Source organism: Arctopsyche grandis, chromosome 5 (assembly GCF_051622035.1).
Source record: "Arctopsyche grandis isolate Sample6627 chromosome 5, ASM5162203v2, whole genome shotgun sequence".
NCBI lineage: Eukaryota > Metazoa > Arthropoda > Insecta > Trichoptera > Hydropsychidae > Arctopsyche > Arctopsyche grandis.
Window position 1 is genome coordinate 22,679,210 of NC_135359.1, and position 25,804 is coordinate 22,705,013.

Consider the following 25,804-nt stretch of genomic DNA (forward strand, 5'->3'; position numbering starts at 1 on the left):
CGTTTTTTCTGTCGAGGCTGTAGTCTAATGGCTAGTGACCTGTTCTGGGCAAGGGGGCCTTAGTTCGATTCCGTGATTTTGAATTAATTTTATTTTTCAAATATCGCTAAAATATAAATTAATTTCAATAATTTCAATTAAAAATATATATTTAATTGTTTTATATGAAAAGAAAAAAAATGGTTCAAAACGTCGCTAAATGAAATTATTAAAATTACGTATTTTTATATGGCGAGAAGGAATATTTCAATTAATGTTTAAAAAAAAAGGCGAAATGAAAAATTGGATTTGGCGTGATGTCCGAGAGCATTAGCTCAATTTAGAACCATATTCAGGCTATTTGGGGTGATCGGTTCGAGTCGCGACAAAGTCGTCTCGTCGAAAAATGAATTAATCGATTTTTATCGATTCATTCATTATGTTCGGCGAGAGTTAGGACACACACACACACCCACACACACACCCACACAGAGATTACCGTCTTTATATATATGATGCCCCTTCTCATCCGAACGAAAGCATATTGGAAACAAACGATGGACTTATGTATGGTTAAAAAAATGTTGTCCCCTAATGTGACATATTTGATTCAGCCCATGGACCAAGGTGTTATATCATCAATGAAACGTCTTTGTCGTCAAAGTATTCTGAAAACTCTTGTTGAGAAATATGACAATCTGATTACTTTCTGGAAAAAAATGACGATATTGGATGTTATACACGGAATAACAATCTTGGTCAAAAGTAAATCCAGTAACATTTGTACGATCATGGAGAAAGATTCTTCCTGCCATGGAAACAGATTTAGTGGATTCTGAAGAGAATGAATTGAGAAAGAATGAATTTAGTGGATTCTGAAGCAAATGATATATCTGAAATATGTGGATTATTGGAAAATTTTAAATGTTTTGAAAACGTGGATAAGGAATATATCGAGCAGTGGCTCAGTCATGATTTAAATGATTCAGATTTTAAACACACGGATGATGCAGATATCGTTTATTTTTTTTCTCAAGAGCAAGAAAATGAGATTGACACTACATACATACAAGTGGAGATGATACCAGTGGTTCCATTAGTACGACATAACTAAAGCCCGGATAACCAGCGTGCCGTTCATTGTTCAAATTGTTAAAGGTTTGCCGAACCTTTTTTACAAAGCATTTACAACAATTGAACAATGAGTGGCGCGCTGTTTATCCGTACTCTATGTAACATAACTACTAACAGCCACTTATCTGCTTAACTATGAGCGTTTTTCTTAATAAATAACGAGTATTAAAATTATGAATCAAAAATTTGTGTCGTAAATATGATATTATATTCGAAACCAAGTCAAAATTTGATGATTCGGATTATCTGTGTTTTTCAATTATCCGTGCCCTTCCTCCCCAGCATTAGCCCGGATAATCGAGAGTGTACTGTATGTTTCTTTGAAGTCTGGAATATTTTATGGTTTGTTGAAGGAAACTTTTATAATACTCTAACTCAGCGGTTCCCAACCAGTGGCACGCCTACCACTATACACTATATACACATTTAATATTTACTTGGTGGTACGCGAAAAAAATCAATAATGGCGGACATTCAGGAATGAATGATTTACAAACATCAAAATAGAAATATTTTTTATATAATTAATAAACATTATCTTAATTCATCAAAGTCGACGTCAATATGTACAGTCGATGATCGAAAATCCGTCATATAGTATTTGCACGGTAAGGAATTTGAAGGCAGGGTAAACGAAATGGATCTGTTTTGTTAAGAAATTTTGTGGAAATAAAGTTATTTCCATAGTCACAATTATAAAATGCTCAAAGTTTAATAATTTATTTACTATTTCGTTATACTTCTATTACTGATAAACGGTTTTAATAAAAACACAAACTTACAAAGTATGTACATACATATAATATATTTTCTTTTCTTGATTGAATCTCCTTACAAAATAAATTTAATAAGATCCTTATGCATGTTTCGAGGAACATAGTTTTTTAAAATTCGATTCAAATGCTGCGAGATATATCCTTAAGTCCGCGATTAATAATTGTGAATTGGGACACAAAATTTCTTAACAAAACAGATCCAATGCGTCTACCTTATCTTCAAATTCCTCACAATGTAAATACTATACATACATATATGAAATTACACTTGCAATAACAAATTTAATGAAATACAATCATTTTTATATGGTGGTACAATTTAGTGAAATGTATTACCAAGTGGTACGCGAGTCAAAAAAGGTTAGGAACCGCTGCTCTAACTAATAACTTTAATTTACTCCCAAAAAAGTTCAAAAGTTTAGTGTAAATATCAAGAGTATTATGCAAATTTATGTAAATCATAATTTCGTGAAATTACATGTCTTGAATTTCGTGCGTAATAACATTATTTTCACTCAAGTTTCAATGCCTCGTAGAATATTGTTTTAATATGTAATAATAGTTTCGATTTTGATTTTCAAATTAAATAAAATTAAACCAAAAACATATGTATTTTATAATAATTTATTTCTATAAATAAAATAAATACAACCAATCTCGAATTAAGACAAGAATAATTTACCATACGAATTATTCGTATCATATCTTTTTATGAATAGTTTCCAAACTTCTGGTTGTTTGAATAAAAGCGTTGCCATTGCATTGCCAGCTAATTGTTTTTCTTCTTCGCGACAATCTGTACAATCATTGTCGAAAGCCTTCAAAATGGTTTCTGAAATTCAAATAAATAGTATCATTATTATTTACCACTCTATAAACTTTATATTTTTTATCTCCAATTTCTGTATTTCGTTTGTAGTATATTTTTTTCAATTTATTGATATTAAACAACTACCGGGTGAATTATTTAAAACTCTGTTTTTCATACAACTCATTTTTTGGTGACTTTAATATACATACATGGCTTTAATACTATGCAGTTATTAAAAAAAATATATTTGAATACATATGTATATATGTATACCTCCTAAATATAACCATTATATACATTTTTTTCCATTACCCAGTTATTAAAGTAAAATATTTCCATTGTCCAGTTTAAAAGTTAAAATTCGATTTAATATACGCGAAGCACTGTTATGATTAAAATAAATTATTTTTCATGCCTTAATATATAAGTTTAAAAATAACACATGAAAATACTACAAAAATATTGTAAACTAGTTAATTGTAATTTTGTTATTAGGGATGTATAATTATTTTACCTTTAATTTTTAACAGCTGCACTGAGCATTTTCTATTCCACACAAGACAATCTACGTCTTCCTTTTCAAACTTCTCTTCCAAAAAGACTTTCTTGTGTTTTCTGTTATCAGCTACATCTTCAATGCCCAGCAATATTTCAGTTTCTTGCAAACTATCATCGTTTGTAGATTCTAAATCGGGTATTGATTTTACTAAAGGAATCATCACAATCGCTAAGAGCAATGTCGTCGAAACCAACATGTTTCCCGTATGAGACATCTTGTACACTAGGTGAACTGTCACGGTTGAAGGATTTTAAGACACTAACCGTGAATGTGGTGACATCCGACTTATATATGTGTAGAATTGGTCAGATCAGATTCAACGTTGTCGCCGTTGGGCAATGGAAACCTTGCGCAGCTGGCTAAAAATTCATATTCCCTGTGTGGGGAGTTTTTATTTTTTAGCGATAATATTAAATATATAAGCCAAGAGCAAGAGTTCAATAGTCGCCAACGATGGAAGTCGAGACAAAACACGTTTATTGAATATATTGATAGAATTACAAGGACTATTTATTTTCATATGGAGAGAAAAGGTACCCATTTGGGTGTACAAAATCTCAAATTTATGTACATATGCAGTGGCGGACTGGCCATACAAGCGAACATGTCCGATGGCATGTGGGCCCCACTATCTGTTAGAAAATATGGGCCCTCAGTAAAATTAAATAACTTTTGATCTATTTCACGTGTGTAAAAAATTATAGGATATTGCACTTTGGGACCCAAAGTTTGGGTATTTCAACAAAACAAATTTCTTACGATATACACAAACAACTAATACGGTCAACAAGGTACAACAAGGATCGGTTAACTTTTTTTATTAGGCTCGAAAAATAAGTTTCAACATTTGCGTGGGCCCTTTTGCCGGGCCCATTTCTAACCTCAATATTATGTATATACCAATATTTATGTAACAACTACCTACTGAAATAAAAATGGGAATAAACAAATTTCCGTGAATAATATAAACTGAATTCCTTAAAACTATTTTGTTAGGACGATTCATCATCAACCAGCGATTTAAATTTACTTCATACTTTTAAAATAACATTTGATTATACTTCGACGATATAGTGAGATTTAAATACACAATTTTAAACAGTTTCCGAATATAAAATCTATTCCTAATCTAGACACATCCATGTACATATGTATATAGAAATATAGGATAGGGGCCCCCTCCCCAAAATCCCGATTTTCGATTAATATTAATTGAAAATATTATGCATTTTTTTCAGGGACGTCGTTTGGGGGGGGCGTAGGGGGGATTTTCGTTGATCATGTGAAGATTTTTGGAAAAAAATTTTCGCCTGCGGCGCTTTTTTAGCTTTTTACATAATATTTTTTCAAAAATAAGCTTATTTTTTCATATTTTATAACTCAATAAGGTGTATGCAAAGAATATTTTCCATTTTTATTCCGATATAAAAAAGATTTTTTGAAAAAAAATTCAATTTGGGTGGGCCCCCTTTGACTCCTGGTATGCACTGATTTCAGTCCCAGTCCGCCACTGTACATATGTATGTATAAAAATTACATAAGAGTGTTGAGAATACGAAAAAGGGTAAACTTAAAAGGAATTATTAAAAAATATATATAGATCTTAGTTACATATACATATGTAATTTGTGTATATACAGTTATAAAATTGTTTTAATAAATACGGGTGAAAAGTATTTTTTTATTATTTTTAAATGATTTTTATTATTACAAAATTATATTCACTATACATCTTATATCTATTTTAATAGCTGCTGATCTACTGATCATTTTCTATCTTACAAGTTTATTTTATTTTTGTTAGTAATTATAGTATTATATTATTTTAATGTTAATGTGCAGCATAACAGGAAAATCATAAGAATTTAAAAGTATATAAATGCAAGCATTCGAAAAAATATTTTGTAGCACAACAAGCAATGTAAAATATCCTCATCAATTTTTATGATTCTAATTTGTTTTATTTGGAATACATAATCAATGTCAACAGTAAAATTCAATACGATGCATTTTTTGAATGCATCTTTGCAATTTTGAATTAAAATTCAATACGATGCATGTGTATTGGTTTGAAATAAAAATAAAATAAAATTCAATACTACGGTGCATATTTGTACACATGTATGTATGTATGTACTTGTAGAATACATTTTGAAATGGAAAAAAATAGTATCCATTTTAAATCCAAAATAAATCGATGTGATAAATGTGTACATGTTCATTTACGGTTAAATAATTAAATATAAGTGGAGCCTTGTTAAGTAAAGGAAAGCAATTAAAATATTAAAAAATAATAGCGAAAACAACGTCAGCTTCATTGGTATATAAATTAACGCAAATTCATTAAATACAATTAAATCCCCTAGCGTGTCTTGAAACGTGACATTTTAACAAGTTTTTGATATTGTCAGTTCGAATAAATGTATTGTAACACATTCGTTGTGTTAGTTCAGTCAGTATGGATATTCGAAATTATTTAATGTAATGAAAATAACTAAAAAAAGTTTATCCTTCTGCATCGAACAACTTTAAAAGTCATTGTACAATTATCATGATGAGAAAACATATTTCCATTATTATGGAGATGAAAATTTATTTTTATACGCGTTCAACTCGATCAACTTGACATTTTCAAGTTTTTTACAAAATAACTAATAAAAATTTAGTAATAACAACATAAAATTTAAATAAATTCGACGGATTGTTATTGTTTAGAGCTATTTTGATTTTTCTTATTTTTGGCTGAAAATTTCCACCAAATTCTTATAAGTATCAAATTATAAGTATCAAATAGATAAAATAAAAACTTTCACTGAAGCTTTTATTTATATATATATACATATATATTACTAGTGGTTTTACCCGGCTTCGCTCGGTATTTGTAATATAAATCGCTTAAACATGACTAACCTAATAGTAAACATTTTATTAAATTTATTTGAATACTTTTATTTTATATAAATTTATTTGAATACGCATTTGTTTTTTTTATTAAATTGACTGTCACAAATAAACAAACATATATACATAAGCCTCTTTCAAAATTATATGTATACTAGAATCCGGCGACTTCGCCCCCGGGGATTTCGAGTCTTTTGAATCGAAATAAATCAAATCGGCGCCTATGAATCGAAAAAAAAAAATCGAATGTGTTTTCTACGAACCAACCAATCAAGGTTACATATATTCAAAGTATCTTTCGAAATTATATATGAGATTAAAATATTGAAGAGATCGAAATGACAATGTGCGGGTTGACGAATGGATAGCAAAAAAGTTCGGCGGAAAAAAGTCCTGGAATCGTCCCCGTCAGAATGTAAGATGGTGTGAGGAAGGCCGCAAGGCAGATAGATGAGTGGATGAAATTAGAAAAATGTCTGGTATGAAAAGTGTATGGAGCGAGATGCATAAGAGTTGCGGAAAATGAAGACGAATGGAAGAGCGTTGCCTTCATACAGCAGCGGATGGTAAATGGTTATAAATGGCCTCTATTTAATCGATCATTAAAAAACAATAAGTATTTAATAATATGAGCAGTAATTAAACCAAAATGATCAGTATATAAAACGAAATGATAAGATTTTAGTGATAAGATGCAGATGCAGGTGAACTGCTGACGCTACTGGCTTCCTGATTTTTGTTTTTTTCCCTTGAACTGGCTTTTTCTCGGATATGTGTTTGACCCGGCTTTAACAACCTGAACATCGTTCATAAATTAACCCCGTTCATTAACCCCCTCTCCGTTTTCAACCCCCTCGGTCCTCGCCCCTTGCTCCAGGTTCAATTTCAGTCTCACGGTCTCAGTTCTCGCGTGTCTGTTAAATTAATAAATACCGACCCTAACAACCTAATCTTAAATGAATAGGGCCAACTTTAACTTAACCTAACCTAATCTGGCCCTTAAATAAATAAGTGCTGGCTGCTAAGATATGGTTTTTAATACCGTAATAAAATACCGACCCTAACAACCTAAACTTAAATGAATAAGGCCAACCCTAACTTAACCTAACCTAATCTGACCCTTAAATAAATAAGTGTTGGCTGCTGAGATCTAAGATGGGCGACGCCCTATCTTCTAACTGTCAACAATTATAATTTATTTGGTTTTACTGATCATTTATATTATTTAACTGATCACTTATTTAATAAATTACTGATCATTGATCTTAATTTTTTACTGATCATTAATCTTAATTTTTTACTGATCATTTTAGTCATTTTTAGCCGACCAAATAATAGGTTCCCAAATTAAATGGCCAGTTACAAGTCAATTTCGGTAAGTATATAAATCAATTTTCGGCCAATATTTTATTAACAAAATGGTCAGTATTATATTATTAAATGTCAGTATAAATAACAAATGGACAGTATAAAACAAATTGGAAATCTGACGTACATTCGCCAGAACAAATATGTACATACACAGCAGTGCCTGTTGGATGAAGTTGTCTATCAATATCGTACCAATCTTGTGTTGATATCAATAAAAAAGTTATATTGGCCATCCGTTAACATAAAACTTACCTTTTAAGATTAATACTGACCATTTAATATAAATACTGACCTCTCGTATGTAAATACTGACAAAAATAGACTAAAATACTTACTAGTAAAATTCAAGCTGTTGTAAAATGATGACGATGATGATTATTAAAATATCTGTTGATATGAACAAGGTTATAATCCAAACACAATATTATTTTTGTCAATAAAATTTTTATTTTGTTTTATGCAAATTAAAACTTCGTACAACTTAATTTATTTGCCATTTTTAGAGTTGGTGAAAATATTAAACTTTAGCGACATCTATTATTCATAATGAAATATTATTATGCATTTAAAACAACAGTAAGGCACAAATTATATCGTTAAAAACATCACACTAACTCAAATATTTGAAACAATAAAAACTATTATAAATTACTTGATTGCATATGAAAACCATTTATGGTGAAATTAGTCAACAGACTTCTTTTCAGAATCATCACTGTCATTTTCACCTTCAGAAGATTTGTTTGCTTTCAGTTTTAAATATGCTTCTTTATACGATCCGCTTGGGTTGTATCTGAAAAATAATTTATAATATACATATAAATAAAAAATGATTTCATCATAAATTCTGTCATTTATTGAGAACATCTATGGTTACTTTGTTTCAAGCTCTTTCCACCAGTCAGGCTTGTTGTCAATTAAGTAGTACATCACCATTTTAGAACCGATATCCTGTTTTTCGCTACACTTTTTGCAATCGTTGTCGATCGCATCGGGTAGATTTTCTGAAACGTTTTAAAAGTTAGTTTTTTAAGACACAGATGGCGTGCAGGGTGTGTTTATTAGTCATTTTAAAAATTACTATTTATTATACATTGTACGTATGTACTTACTTTTCAGTTCGACTCCGTCTGGAGTACAGCGTCCCTTCTCTAATAAACAATTCACATAGTTCAATAGTAAACGGTCGCTGTGCAAGATTTCATCAATATCAAGATCATCATATTTGGTTGTATAAGTCACGTCGTCGGCTCCTTCTTTGGTTTCATTTCTCGCACTTACCACTGAAGCAGTCAATAAAATCAACGATATGGCGCAGAAAATATTACTTCTATGAACAAACATATTGAACAATATGAAGTTAAGATAAATCGTCAAGATCGAAAGACGTCACACGACTAGAAAATCTGTAAAAATTTTCAGCATTATATACGCGTTTTCACATACACTTATGCTTATTTCCCAATTACAGTAACAACAGTATTATTACTGCGGAAAATATGAGGGTGTGTAGAAAATAACTTTGTATTTTTTATTATATTCACATTTTTTTTAATTTAAGCTGATTTTAGAATATAATATTATAGATGGAATGTTAATATTACATATGTATATACATATGTATGTACATGGAATGGGTAGTATTGACCTCTAATGACGCACATATATTTTTTTTATATTTAATGACTCATATTTAAAAAAAAAAAGTGACGATGAATTAACATCATCATCACAATCATCTACACCCGCTCACCATCCAACGCTGGATTAAGGCCTCTCCAATACGCTTCCACTCGTCTCTATTTTGCGCAACTCTCATCCATCTCGCCCCAAACATTTTCCTAATGTCGTCTACCCATCTTCCCTGCGTTCTTCCTTTTACCATTTTGCATTCCTCGGGTACCATTCTATGGATTACTTCTTTTGTTGAGCTTTCGTCCATTCTTCTAGCCACGTGGCCCACCCATTGCCATTTCAATCTCTTCAATTTATCCACTATATCCACTACCCTTGTCATACTTCTCACCCACGTATTCCGTTTCCTGTCTTTCCTCGTTACGCCAAGCATACAGCGTTCCATACGTCTTTGAGTGCATGGGACTTTGTGTAGCATCTTGGCGTTATGTCTAAGTTTTGCATCCATACGTCATCACTGGCAAAACTCATTGATCGAAGATCTTTTTCTTCAGGCAGAGTAGCACTTTTGATTTAAAAACAGCATTCATTCCTCAAAATATACTCCATCCTTATTTCATACGTCTCTTTATTTATTCTTCTTTACTACCGGAGATGACAATTATTTGACCTAAATATAAATAATTATTTACTACTTCTACTATTTTATCATCTAATAAAATGCTATCAGGCATGCCATTGCTTTAGTAGTATTGTTACTACTATTGAACATTAGAATATTATCTCATTAAATAAATTTAATTTAAATGTCAAAAATTAAAATGTGTTCTGTAGATTTTGATATACAAATTAAATCTACATACATATATATGTATGTAGATAGATTCAACTATATATTTTGTTTTCCAATAAATACAATTTACATATGTGCATGGAATGTTTTTATTGTTATATAAATAATTGTTTGGAATTTTGGAGAAGCTTCAATCAATTTTCAAATACATAACTGCTAAATAGCACCTATTGACAATAAAACGATTTAAAGTTCTATTTATTTTGACTACATTGAATAAATTTAAAGATCATATCAGATACAATGTCTAAATAGCGTGCAAATATGTATATATTTATATAATATATGTATGTATTAGTTTCTAATAGCATCCGAATACATGTAAATATATAGTAAATATATTCATATAAATATATTTTGACTATATTTTTATACTGTATATGGACACGTTTTTTTTCAATAAAATACGATCTTGTTATTATTCTTAACCATACCCCATTTTTTGCAATTGTTGCATTACATACATATATTGAATTGCTTTTTCAAGGTAAATATGTATAATACGCGAATACAACATGCATGCTTATTGACTACCTATATTATATGAACATAGTTTTGCGTAAAGAATCCAAGCACATGATATATATACATACATACATACATACATATATTATATTAAGAAAACTGCAAATTCATGGTTTTTTATACAAAAAGTTTTCAATAGTCATCAACATTGTCAATAATAATTACACTCTATATTAATACTTTTTATAAACTTGCTTTTACATTTGACAAAAAGCATTCATGGCCATTGTACATATTATTTATGTTTGTTGGATCTTCTTTGCAAAAATACCGTACAAAGTTTCTCAAACTTTTTCCTTGTATTTAATTACACTGAGCAACAAAAAATCACATTTTTTAATAACGATATTTATTAAACTTGACACACTGAATTCGAATACGAAAATGATTTTTGTTAGTTTCTTCTCGTTTATGAGATATAACCAAGTGTTTAAAAAACAATTTACTGATTTTCGGCTTTTAACTCAAAATATTTTTAATAATTTTTCTATTGATTGTGATTTTTTTGCTTTAAAATGCGTATATATAATAACTAGAGACCGGAATCTGAAGGGGCTGTTTATTGTTCAAAGATTGTAAATGCATTGTTAAAGGTTTGCCGAACCTTTTTTACAAAGGATTTACAACAATGGAACAATAGGCGGCACGTTTCCGGCCCCTTCAGATTCCAACCTATGATAATAACAATAAATAAAATTTAATACAATAACTAATTAATTTATTTGTAGTACCATTAGAGAGGATATTTGTGGAAGAGACGTGCCAGGGCTTAGATTCTAGTTGAATTTCTATAGATATTGGCAATATTTTTCAACTAAGTGGTTGTGTTAATGCTAACCAGTGAGAGGTTTCCGGGCTCTTGCCTTGCCTTGCCTTGGGTTGACCTCGAATGAAAATAATTTATTCGGAAGTATTTCTCTAGTGCCATTGGTCAAACTTGAATATCTGTAAGTCGATCGTTTCCTATCAGGGTTTTCCAATTAATCTGATTTGATTGTTAAGACGGTTCCTCATCAAACCATCCTACCCACTATGTCAACACTATTTGAATATGGTTTAAAATTTATATATGTACAAGTTTAATACCATAGGTGTCACTCAGAGGCATAATGGCATGTAGTAATAACGTGTAGTAATAACATAATGGCATGTAATAATAATAAGATGTGGCATCATGGTAAATTAAAAATAAAAAATTCTAAAATATTCCAAACTTTATTAAATTTGAATGATTTTCAATATATGTACGATATAAAGCATTAGATAAATATCTTTCCACGAACTCTTCATTACTTAGGAAAATGTAAAAAATGCATACTCGAATACAAGTATGACATTTTAAAAAGAACATACATACATATGTACATAGGTCGTTATAAAATGTTTTTTTTTCATAAAAAAAATATTTATCTAATTAATTAATGCCCGTTGTAAACTACACAGCTAATATCGAATAATATACAATACAAATAGAAAAAAACAGCTTGATGAGTGCTTTCAGAGCACCATGTTTGTTCACTTTCATCAAATATTCATGAGGTCAACGTTCGAATGCCTTATTATTTTTCCCCCTTGACCAATTCCTTGACAAACTACTGTTTTTACTTTAAAATAATTAGAAAGCGCCTTTGTGTTTTGTTTGTATGGCGGATGCAAATATCTACACCGGTGTAAATACAGTTCAACAGAACAACCGAATCGTATAAAGAAACTCAAATCAATATATATTTATTTATAAGATTTAATTTGAATATTGCATATATTGTTACAAGGTCGCATAAACCAAATGGACCATAATAATTATCGGACGCTCCGTTGATCATGTCGAAGTAATGCGATTATTATTATAATATCAGATATACATAATAAGTCATATCGGCAAGCGACTAGTGCGCTGATTGTATGTAAATAACAACTTGCGCAAAGTGTTCCAAGTAAAAGAAAAATACCCCGAAATCAATTATGACTTGCAAAAGAGTAGCTGAAAAATTAAATCCGTGTGCCTGTACGCATGTATAATGCATAAGTGGTGATTTCATCATTTGATTTAATGCAACACAATCTTTTTAAACGCGAAAGCATTTTGCCAAATCATTCAGACCGACGATGTTGTAATGATTGATTCGAAAATTACTATAATAAACACAGTCGCTAATTATTTTATAACTGGATTAAGGTTGAAGATTTTTTCTAATTATTTATCCATTTAGGATTCATCATAAATCATTCATTTTTAATCACTTTCAAAGTATGCTCATTGATCAGCAGCATGGCTTTCGTCCGGCCAGATCAGCTATTACCAACTTGTTATGTTTCTCTAATGACATAACCAGCACTTTGGATTGTAATAATCAAATGGATGTAATATATACTGATTTTGAGAAGGCGTTTGATAAAGTTGATCATAAAATTTTGGTTAGTAAATTAAGTTTTATTGGATTTACTTATAATCTTGTTGGTCTTTTTATTTCTTATTTACAGGATCGACGTCAATTCGTTAAGTTTGGGAGTTGCTTTTCTTATGAGTATGTTGCCACTTCTGGGATTCCCCAAGGATCAAATCTTGGCCCTTTATTATTCCTAATATTTATCAACGATATTCAATCTTCTATTCACCATTCTAAATTTTTATTATATGCGGATGACTTAAAAATCTATAAGAGAATAATTGATTTACCTGACGCTCTTTATTTGCAAGAGGATTTGAATTCTATTTATGAATGGGCTAATGTTAATAAACTTCCCTTCAATATCCTAAAGTGTCGGGTCATTTCTTACTCTCGTTCTCGTTCTCCTATTAATTATCCGTATAAATTTCATGATTCTCTTCTTCAGAGAGAATTATTTATATCTGATCTGGGAATAGTCTTCGAAAATAGTTGGAGTTTCAACATTCACATTGAGAATATCTGTGATAGGGCAACAAAAATCCTTGGATTCGTAATCCGTAATTCGTCCGAACTAGGGCTCACTGCCATTCGTCTCTTATATTGTACATTAGTTCGCAGTGTGCTCGAGTTTGGCTCCATTATATGGTCTCCCTATCAACTTCGTTACTCTCTAATGTTGGAACGAGTCCAAAGGAAATTCCTTAGGTTTTTATATCTGAAGACATTTGGATTTTATCCATATCTGTTCCCTAGTGCCTTTGTCTTGGGATCTTTGGGTTTCAACTCCCTGGCAAAGAGAAGAGATTTATTTCTTGGGAAACATTTCGTAAAATTACTTAGAGGAGAGATTCACAATCCCACTATCCTGGAGAAACTAAAATTCTGGGCCCCGGAAAATCGTAGAGTTTTAAGAAAACATGATATATTTTTACCAATTAGGGCTAAATCAAACGTGCTCATGAACTCCCCCCTCTCGAGAGCTGTTCGACTCCTCAACTTACTGGCACATTACTTGGACCTATTCGATGCCAGTTATGTTGAGTTGGTGGAACACATCCTAAATAGCACGATATAAATTTTTCAATCTTATTTCTTTGTTTTTATTTTGTGTACATATTTTTTACTTGATTTTTATTATTTTTTTATGATGTTTTTTTTTATTTATGATTTTTATTATTTTCTTATGTTTTTTTTTATTTATGATTTTTATTATTTTTTTTATGGTGTTTTTTTTGTAATTTTTATGATTTTTATTATTTGTATTAAAATCACATTGACGCTTTGGGGCAACCTGTCAAGTCTCTGTGGTATTGATTTTTTAAAATAAAATAAAAATAAATAAATAAATAAATAAAGTCGCCCATATCAGAGTCGTCACCGCTCAACGTTGCTTTCTTCCGGCAATCGAACGTGCTTACGTCTGTCAATAGAATCATCGTTTCGAACATATTCACACTTATTATTTACCATTAAATACGAATGATCTTGAGAGACCTCGTACCGTATAAACTTGAACTTGTAATTTTCCACAATCGATGCTGAACAAATTTATATTCATGTATGTATGTTGTTTATTATTCATAAAATTATCCGATCTAATTTGATGATTGTCGCAACGATTCCGACAGACGCAACAAAAGGAATATTAATAAGATTTATATGTACTGGTATAAAAAATTAAATGTCGGTCCATGTATGTGTTTCTAATGATTCTGTGAGGCATATCAGGCAGTGTCTCGCAAGCGGTTATCGTAAAATTTATCATTACTGATTCAATTAAAAAGTTGTTCAAAATCATCAGAGCCGCTTTAAAATAATTATCAAATTGACTTTGAACAATCTATTTTTTGTGAGAGGACTACTATTCTTTTATTTTCTTTTTATTTAAAAAAATGTATGCAAGATTTTCACGTCGAGTGCATAAATATATGTAGTACTAGTGTTTTTACCCGGTTTCGATCGGTATTTGTAATACAAACCGCTTAAACATATGTAATCTAATAGTAAAAATTCATTTGATTTTTAATTAAATTTATTTGTATTGAAACAAAGAAAAATTAACGACAGCCAATCAGAAATTAATACACACAACTGAAAATGAAAAAATAATCTTAAACTGGAACTGAAAAAAGAATCCAGAACAGGAACTGAAACAAGAATCCGGAACCAGAAATGAAAAAGTAATCGGGATCCGTAACTGAAAAGAGAATCCAGAACCGGAACTCAAACAGGTATCCGATCCCGAACTCAAACTGAAATCCAGCTCCAGAACTGAAAAAGGAATTGAAATCTGAACAGAAAAATAATCAATATCGATATCGATATCATCGTTATAAAAATGATATTTTTTCGATAACGTCACGGATTCTACCACCCAAACCTAAGAGCCGGGCCGCACCGTGCAACTTTGTCGGCCGACTAGTTGCGCGACACGAAAAATGTATGGAAATATGTGCGACAAACAAGTTGACGGGTGGAGCATGTCCCATCTACCTGCATGCATTGGTCTGGTCGCTTTCAACCAAGTCGCTCGCAAGTCGCACGGTGCGGCCCGGCCCTAACATACATTAAACCTTATATACATTAAACCTTACATACATCAAACCTTACATACATACATTAAACCTTACAAAGTCTGTTTCGAAATTATATATTATAGGTAGATGGATGTATGTACTTGAAATCTCATCACGTTGGTTGAATTTCCAGAAAACAATTGCTGCTTTTTTCCAGAAAATTATTCTAGAGGTCAGGCAACGGTAGCCTGTAATTTTGTATTTATTAAATACAGGGTTTGTCAAGAGTTTGGTTGTGACGTATTTCCTGTGTTTACAAACAGCAATGACTCACTTGGCTGTCTGTGCGTGGTCGCTAAGGTCACCACGTACATGTAACATAAACCATGTTTTCAAGCTCGCATTTCAATTGTGGATCATTCGTCACGGTTTGGAACTACGTAGGTTTTCAAACTATTCATCCATGTCTTGAAAAGTTTGGACATTGACAAAAAAGGGGACTTTTGAACTGTGACATGTGTTGAATCGCATCATTGAAACGAGCGACGTTATACAAATGACACTCGGTCGATTGTCATGATTTTCCAAAAGGAACACTGCTTTGAAGAATGATTCGATGATGGTGTTTGCGATGTAAAAACTTTGTATCGTCAAGGTGAAGTTCAATGTGCGTACTTATTCACATTGAACTTCAGTAAAAAGATGACGACCATCGTGAATGAGTATAACTAAAATTTTCAATAGTTTTTTTTTATGTACTTTAATTTTAAAGTCACTTTGAAATTCTCGGAAGAGATCTTTGATGATAAAAGTGAACAAGAGATTGTTTTTCGTTTTATTATATCGATTAGATTTTTAATGTACATATATACTCATGTATGTACATACATATGTATAATTACAGTCTCAATGTACAATTCGTTCGCTCATGTAAATATGTGCATACACTAATGACTAGAACACTAGTTTATTCATACACAAAATATTCTAGCCAGTGATATTCGGCTGTCGAGAGGAATTCTGGGCCCTGGAAAATAACTATTAGAAGAATACCTACATATATGTTAAATGATATTTTTTTAAATAATCGAATGAGAAAGTATGATATAACAGGTATTATTTCACATGGACTCAAAGAATGCGCGGATCTAAAAATAATAAACATTTAGCATTAAAGAAATATATGTATTTTTATGTAGAATAATATTAAATATCAATATCGATCAGTTGAATGTCCCAACACGGAGTCCCTCAAGTAGTCCGGGCCCTGGAACTTTAACCCCAGATCCCCCCCACCCCTATCGGTGGCCCTTGTGATGTATATGTTCACATGTGTATGTATGTAGAGTCGAAGTGTATTTTCAATTGTAATATATTCCAACTGGCGTTTTAGCTCAATCATAGTCTAATACAATTAAACTAGTAAATTATATTTCTACAAGGGCAAATACACTTTCAACAATGTGCGCCAGTTGTAATATATGTAACAGTGTTTTGACAGATCTGATGCTTTTACGAATGCTTCAGAATTCAATAATTCGTTAATATTTTTTACGAATAAAAGTAATAAGTACCGTATTACGATAGCTCTAAAGTTGTGTTCAAAATAAAAATGTGCCTTTCCAACTCAATTTACTAATCGAGTGACATTTTCACAAGAACCTAACCTCTCCATATAACCTAGTACCAATTTTTAATTGAACTGCTTTTTCAATTGTAATATATTTTGAACAGTTGGAGTTTAATTCACCATATGAATCAACTTACGTGGGTTAAACAGAATATATTCCAGTTAGTCAAAATATATAACAACTGAAAATACACTTTAACTATAATTTTAATTGGTACCAAGTTAGTTGGAATATATTTCAACTAGTCAAAATATATTACAACAGGGATATACACTTCAACTGTAACATATACAAAAGAAAAAATTGACAAACGAACTACATAGTTTGTTCATGCAAAAACTACTAAGCATTAGTCTAAGTATTTTCAATCGTTTGTCCCATCCTCTTACATATGTATGTTGACCTTAGGTTTCAATATTTTTAATATAGGCGGAAATATTATAGCAACGTTGTAATGCGGTTTCCATTGGAATTTCCTTTGAAATATGTACTTGGCGTTTTAACATCTTAACGGTTTTGATAGCTTAAAAGTTTTGACAGCTAAAAGTTGCATGCGACACCTGGTGAGATTATTTAAAGATATATTTTGACTGTTAGCACTTCAACTTTTACCAATAGTTCGTGCATGAACAAACTTGTAAGCTTATAAACGAACCGGGTGAAAACTTGGACTTAAACATATACATACATATTTAGTAGTCATAATATACATTTCAGTATTATCATATTATAATAGTCTCATTTTTTTTGGCAAATATCCATTTTGATATTAATCTATTGGAAAAACGATACTTTAAAATGAAACAAATTTAATTTCCAAGATCATATATACGACTTCAGCAATTAATTACATTACGTGGAAGTATAATATGAAAATGCGATGGAAATTTATTTACATGATAATGTATGACCAATAAATCAATTGAAGCAATTTTCCGCGGAAATTACAAGTAATTGTAGGGAAAAAACCGAATAAATTTTGCAATGAAAATGCACGCGCTTTTCTAAGGCCCATATTCATTTCAAATTTATAATCAATAAATAAACTTACATATAATGAACAACCAATCAAAAAATAGTATTTTATATAAAACACAGTTGGGGATTTCTAGAAAGCAGTCGAATATATTATAGATTTTATATACATGTGTATGTCATCTGAGAAAACTTTATTTAGCGAATTTTGTTTATTTATAATTCTTGGAATTCTTAAAAATAAAATCCTTGGAGTTTATACGCGGAAAATCTGAATTTTAAACAAGGTGTGAAAAAAAACACGAACGCTTACGCTTGTTTTCAAAATTAATTTGCAGAAATATCGCAAGATGCTGAAAACAAATCTTAAAAAATATCTATTTCGTTTAATTTAAAAATAATATTTTAGTATTTACATATGTATATGTAAACTATTTCAGTGCTCTCGGTGAAAGGTTTTGCAACTCACCACAGTAATAAATTAATCGTTTAATAATACACATTAAAAAAGAACAAATTAAAAAAAATAACAGACAGATTTATTATTTTACAAATATCAATTATTAACTTTTATAAATTAACTAGCTGAACCCCGGCATGCGCTGCAATGCCATAATAACGCATGCAATTCCCGTTCCCGTTCCCGTTCCCGATCTCGTTCCCGTTCCCGTTCTCGTTCCCGTTCCCGTTCTCGTTCTCGTTTTCATTCTCGTTCCCGTTCCCATATGTCGGAAAAACTTAGGCAGCGAACACATTTGAAATTATTGCGTCGCAATGACACTCATTCCCGTTTTTCCCGTTTCCGTTCCAGTTTCTTCCCGTTTTTTTTTCACAGTAATCTTCCCCGACATGCATACAACAAATCCTGAAAGTTCCATCGTAATCGGTTTCGTGGTTTAGGAGCCTATTCGAGACACACACACTGACATTAATTTTTATATACATACATATATATAGATTTCTCAATTTTTCAGGACCTGATTTGAAGCTTTTTCAAACCTCTTAATCTGACATACATACATATGTACATCCTACTCAATTTATACAATGTGGTTTTCATATGTTTAAAATACACAATAGGTACATATATAAGTCATCCTACATATACATATGCAGAAAAAATTAATGATTTCTAAAAACAAAACACAGCATCATCAGTGATTTTCATTTGGATTGATAGATAGTTATATAATTGTTAAATAAGGCATAAAATCAGGGTGACCGCAACAAGTCGACCGTCCATTGGAGTCATTGAATATGAAAATGATATTATACAGACACTTTACAAGGTTTCGCTTAGACTTAATTTTTTCCATCCTCGATAAATGATATGCAAACACGTATCCGACCAGCCGTGATACATCACAAGAAGCGAACGTAAAATCTGGTTTACGACAATGGCCATAGGTAGTCCATCCACTCTCGTCATGTCGTATGTGTTCAATTAATGGTTATGACAACACTAAGGCAACGAAGTAAGTAAATAAAGTACATAAATATATACGATACGAATACATGGAAATGGAGTAGGTAAGTCAGGTGACAAAAGAAATGAGGAAAATGCTTATTTTCATTTATACATATTATATATGTCGAGGTGGTCACGCGGTGAAAGTCCGAATTCGGTGATTGTCGTTTTGGCCACTGTTTAATTTGACAGTTCGGTGCGAATAATCGAATCAATTGGGTTGATTCGTGATCGAATGTTCAATATTTGCCGTAGTTTTGGGCACAACGTGAATGAATTAGAATATTGCGAAGACAAACTTATAATTTAACTAGAAAAGTGTTTCAAAACATTTTTGATCGCGGAAAACATTGAAAATATTTTCAAAACATTGAACTTGGTGGTCATTTAGTTCATTATTGAAAATTATACACTATACATACACATATTATATACATGCATAGAATCAAAAAACGTCAATCGCAATCTTAGACGTGTTTATTACGATTATTTTTCACCACCAAAGTATCAAAATTTTCTAAACGATCGGAAGAATGTAGGAATTTCAGCTGAATCGTTTGCGAAGTGAAATATGTATAAAGGAGCCTTGTAAAAATGGCGAAAAATTTATATCGAGTTTTGTAAAATATTTCTTTCATCAAATACATAGATCACGATAGATGTTTTATTCGTATATTAATATTTGGTGAAATAATACAGAAAATTAAAAAAAAATGGAGTTTTTGATTTTGATTCTTATGTATGTATTTGGTAACTTTTGTTTGCTGTAGATAAATTTAAAATGCTTCTTATTATAAGGACCTAAAAATAGTGATTTTCAATATTTAATATAAAATATACATATATGTAATTACGTCAGTTCGTATAAATTAATTGTTATACTTATTAATTTAATCAAATAAAAAAAAAAAAAATTGTATACCCATTAGTTAGAGGTTTAAAAATTTAGTATACCCACTAAATTCCACTTGGAAAAATCATATTTCCACTATTCTTGTGGATTAATCACAAAAATTCTATTGATAACTGGCTTATCTCGATAAAATAAACGAATTTTTGTTATTAATCCACAAGAATAGTCGAAATATGATTTTCCTAAGTGGAATTTTATTTAATTCTCATATAAAGACAATTTAATATATTATCCCTATTAATTCAATTCAGATTCGTGTAAATACGAGTAAATACTAGTACGAGCATTTAGCTCGCAATTTTACCGATTTAAAATTCAGCACACTTCCAATTAACCGTTTTAAACGAAAACAAAAAATAGTATGGTCAGTCACTATCCCAATTAACATTTTTCAATGGAAAATACTCGATATAAAATAGTATTAACAGTGGTAAAAAATCCCAAGTGAAAATACGTACTTTTGACTTTTGATTTAAACTGGACGACTACTTAGAGAGATTTGAAAGCTGAAAAGTACTACAAATGAAAGATAAAATACCCGATTATAGAATCCAATATTCATTTTGAACAGAAAATTTAAAGATTTTGAGACATCGACCGAACAACACCAAGATATAGAAAAATCGAGCGATTTAAAAAACACATATATCTGAATCTCGAGACAATCAACATTTATTATTACCAGATTCGTGTTAACTGGGCATAAATCTATAAGAAAAGCCATATCTCGTCTATGAACCATTTTTCGTGTCGAACAGTGTTATAGTAGATGACAATATTAAAATGAATATTGTTCATTCTCCCTCACATCCCATGAAATCAAATTGATTTATTTTAGTTGTTTTAAAAGATTTGTCTCAATCAGTCAAAAAATGTGGAACTGAATGACCAAATAATAAAGTAAATAATTAATAAAAAATAATAAAATAAACAATGACCAAAAAATTAATAAAACATTATGATGAATAATAAATATAGTAGGATCTTCTGTTATAAATACATACATAAGATACATACAAAAATGAAGTTAGTCCACAGTTTTTATTTTAGAACCTCCAAATTTAGTATACTATTATTTTTTAGTAACTATAACATTTTCTCAAACTTCACTTTTTTGCAATTTCACATTTCTGAGTACGTCGGGCAATTCAGTTAGAAATTTTTAAAATTAATATTATACATAAAAATATGTACATATATACATACATATGTATATATAAAAATATCGTATTTCGAAATAAGATTAATATTTGAATATTGATGAGATGAGAATAATACAAGATTCAAAATTAATTACAAAAAAATTTACTTTCTATATGTTTTTATTCAGAATTACGTTATATGTATATGTAAATCCATAGATTTTGAAACCTTACGTCTTGTATTTTAGATTACTTAAACAATAAATTACATTAATCATGATTAAAAAATATACACATATAAAAATAATGGTAATTTTTGAACTACGTAAACATTTTAATACAATAATTTTCCTTGACTAATAACTAATAAAAGACTAATAACATATTACGGTTATTTAAACAATTTTTAGACATTAATTTAAAAATGCATCCTGGTCACAGTTTAACAACTTCATTACAACTTAAATTTACTTCTTTACGTACCTACCACATACATATTATGTAAATGTTGATGTGTCTAACAAACACTAATGCCGATGTATTGAGGATAAAATTAAATATTCATACACGGTATAAAACTCTATTTTTTCTTCATTCTATCATTCTTGGCGAATTTATTTGACAATTTGAAAAAAAATGTGTAATTTAAAATATAAACAATGGTAGACGTCTTATACATTTAAAACTTTCCTTGTTGTTGTAATTTTTTATATTACTTGAGATGAAAAATAAAATGAAATATTTTCCAGAAAAATATACCACTCGATAATATTAATTGAATAACATTAAATCTAGTTGCAATACTGAAAGTGTTCAGAACAGAGATTAGGTGCGTGCCAGTCGCAATCCCAGCAAATGTGCTATCGATGGGAAAAACCGTGCAACTGTTTGTGCACACAATAAATTCATTAAGATGCAGTCGTTTTTTAGGTTCAAGGATTTGATACGACGCGATTTGTTCAATGAAGTATTAATTAAAATATCATTGATGTTTGTATAGTGACTCATTTGCATCATATGCTACAATCAAGTTATGCATAGTGTTAAAAATATAAAAATCAAATTGATTACCTGTAATTATATAATAAAATCTATACAAATTGCAAAGATTTCATGTACGTATTTATTTCCGAGAAATACTCATATAATTTCAAACTTTGCTGGCAATCATGGTATGTATGTATATAATGAAAATTGAAAGCTTGAACTGATGTAAAGATGTATTGGCAGGTAGCCTTCAAACGTCAATCACCATTTGAACCCATGATTATACATATATGATTTAGATAATCACTTATAGAGTAAAAAATTGGGCTGAAAAAATTAATTGGCCTATAAGTTTTTTGCGCAATAAAATATGTATTGATCGTCTTTAACTTACTTAATATATTTTATGCAAATTCGTTAGTGATCTAACCTGTTTTATTTTATTGAGATATGCATCATTCGGAAGACTGATATAACCGCATAAAAAATACCAGATATACACATAGATTTCGATTTGAAAAATATAATTAAAAAATATATTCTTGAATGTAATCAAACATATTTATAGTCGAATTGTATTGACATAATTTTATATGAATTACTTTGTTTAAATGTCTTATTTACAAAAGACGAAAAGATTTATTCATTATTTCATAATAGTAGCTAGAATTAATTCACTATATTGTATGTAAATACATATTTATTACTCAATATAAATATATTGTACGTTTGGTTCATTTCATTTTGAAATGTTGAATATTTGTATGTACGAACATATTATATTTAAAAATAAATTAAATTAAGAAAATTTTTCATACAAAATACTTTTGACAGTTATGTTTTATTTTTAAATCAATATTCCATGTACGTATATTCATTTGAAATAGAATTTTGAATGTGTTGTATAAGAAATATGGGTTAAGTTAAAGTATGTATAGCAGATGAGTTTCTAAAATAACAAATATATACATTTATATTTACTTGATAAATAGTTTAAATAATGATAAAAAAAACTATAATAGGCTTATTTTTTTTATTAATATTGAATGTTCACGTCTCTATTCAAATGAATCGGTTGTTGTGTTGTGTGTGTGTGTTTGTTTTATTTGTATCTAGCAACCAATACCAGTTAATGTGTTGCGACGAAGGATTATTGAATTTTACTTGAGATTTTTCTCACCAACGGCCAACTATAAATACTAGTTTGATTTGCTTCAGCAACCAGAGCTTCTCAGTGCTTCATTCAGTGAACACGGTCTGAGAGGTAAGGCAATAATTAACAACCGATAATTATAATTATTATTACTGTGGACGCTTAATAATAATTAATGGCGTTTCCGAAAAGTCTACTTTGGCTCAGCTTTTAAATTCAAAGACTTTTTTATTCTTGTTGATCGGTAATATTTATTCCAATTTTATTGTGCTATTGTCGTTTTCACACTTAGATCATCGTGACTTCACTGTCATGACGATTGGTGTCAATTTTCATTTCTTACCTGGCGACATGATGATATTTTTCACACAATTATCATTTTATGAATGATTCTTGTATGAAACGTGTGAAAAATTTTTAAAAGAAATTTATTACTTTTGGAGACTTGAACGCACGGTTTCTTTCCAAACCCATATATGCGAAATAACAATATACATATTATAATATAATACTTTTTGTTTTCAATATAATTAGAGAATTATGTTAAAGCTTTAATAATAATATCCATTAAACTGACAGTGTTTGTTTAATAAATTTATTTTGTATTTTCGTATGAAATTGCTACTCAGTTTTCAATGCCATAAGCATAAATCTTAAATAATATATTATATATAAAAAATCAATTGATTAGCCTTAATCTCACAAGTGGAAAAATCTATGACCTAGTTTTGCATTGTTGTGTTTACTTTGAAATCTGCCATTATGCATTTTTAAACGTGACCGTAGACGATAGCTTCTCATATAAATAATTACAGGTTTTGTAATCATACGACGGCTGCTGGTTGCGTGTTTAATTCTAGATGCAAAACGATTTTATGACGTTAGATACTTAGAAAAAATATTAATAATAAAACATTGTAAATTTATTGAAATATGTGTGTGCTTGCGCTGCAATGATGAAATATATGCATGCGATATTAATTTGAATATAATATCAATTAAAAATGCTTTGTTGCGAAAAAATAGACACGTTAAACCACTTTTGAACAGGTCGGGTTGTTCGTCTGGTGAATATGTTGCAATTAATTATATGTCAAAAGCTCTGAAATCGAATGGTTCGTTTTTATATTTAACAGTAACTTGAATATTTTTTGAAAATAAAATCATTTATTGAATAAAACAATTTATAGTCCTTTAATTCTTTCATTTGTTTAAATTTTTAATATATTATACACGATAAACCATGTGAGAATTTTCATCATACCTAATGCGATATTTCTAAATTCATTTGGAAAACTGTTGTTTAAAATAGAATTCTGTAAAACTCAACAGAATTTTACATTGAATGTATATTATAAAGTATTTTTTAATCTTTCAGATAAACCAAATTTCATCCAAGATGAAGGGTCTGTTCGTTATTGCTTTTGCTTGCGTGGTCGCTTCGGCCATCGCTGCTCCCAAAGAAACCTACACAGATAGGTTCGACAACATTGATCTAGATGAAATCCTTGCATCCGATCGTCTTCTCAAGAACTACGTAGACTGTTTATTGGACAAGGGTCGATGCTCTCCCGATGGCAAAACCCTTAAGGACACCTTGCCCGACGCCCTCGAAAACGAATGCTCCAAGTGCACAGAAAAGCAAAAGTCTGGCGCTGACAAAGTTATCCGTCATTTGGTAAACAAGAAACCAGACCTCTGGAAATTGCTCGGAGCCAGGTACGATAAGGATGGCGAATACGTCAAGAGGTACAAGGATATCGCCACCGGACACGGAATCACCGTTTAAATAGCCACAATTATAAAAAGGTTTCCAACCCTTAATTTCAGCCAGTATTTTTGATTCAATATTACTCAATTTTAATTATATGAAATCTTTGTATGTACATATGCAATATATTTTTTGTGGTATTAAAACTATTTTATGGTACTATTTGTTACACTTTGTGAATAAACTTTCGAACAACTAAATCAACATCTTTTATGGTTTTCCTTTTTTCCCCGTTGAATCACATTTTTAGTAATACATTTTATATTCATGATTAATTAACATTTAATCCAGTAAATATGGGGTATCACTGACCA

The 25,804-nt window shown here is 30.2% G+C and overlaps 3 protein-coding genes across 3 annotated transcripts; 1 reads left to right on the plus strand and 2 right to left on the minus strand.

The window, feature by feature from the left end:
* Nucleotides 1–2,551: 2,551 nt before the first annotated feature.
* On the minus strand, nucleotides 2,552–3,473 carry LOC143912375 (allergen Tha p 1-like). Its single transcript, XM_077431655.1, has 2 exons — nucleotides 3,215–3,473; nucleotides 2,552–2,721 (listed from the first exon to the last, which is right to left on the minus strand). The coding sequence occupies exons 1-2, from the start codon at nucleotides 3,471–3,473 to the stop codon at nucleotides 2,552–2,554; spliced, it is 429 nt and encodes a 142-aa protein (XP_077287781.1).
* A 4,490-nt stretch (nucleotides 3,474–7,963) lies between these two features.
* On the minus strand, nucleotides 7,964–8,932 carry LOC143911955 (ejaculatory bulb-specific protein 3-like). The gene is made up of 3 exons (XM_077431056.1): nucleotides 8,644–8,932; nucleotides 8,409–8,535; nucleotides 7,964–8,324 (listed from the first exon to the last, which is right to left on the minus strand). The coding sequence occupies exons 1-3, from the start codon at nucleotides 8,873–8,875 to the stop codon at nucleotides 8,216–8,218; spliced, it is 468 nt and encodes a 155-aa protein (XP_077287182.1). The 5' UTR covers nucleotides 8,876–8,932; the 3' UTR covers nucleotides 7,964–8,215.
* Nucleotides 8,933–23,718: 14,786 nt separating this feature from the next.
* LOC143911958 (allergen Tha p 1-like) lies at nucleotides 23,719–25,694 on the plus strand. The gene is made up of 2 exons (XM_077431059.1): nucleotides 23,719–23,830; nucleotides 25,098–25,694. Exon 2 carries the CDS (start codon nucleotides 25,119–25,121, stop codon nucleotides 25,506–25,508), a length of 390 nt encoding a protein of 129 aa, XP_077287185.1. The 5' UTR covers nucleotides 23,719–23,830; nucleotides 25,098–25,118; the 3' UTR covers nucleotides 25,509–25,694.
* Nucleotides 25,695–25,804: the final 110 nt, after the last annotated feature.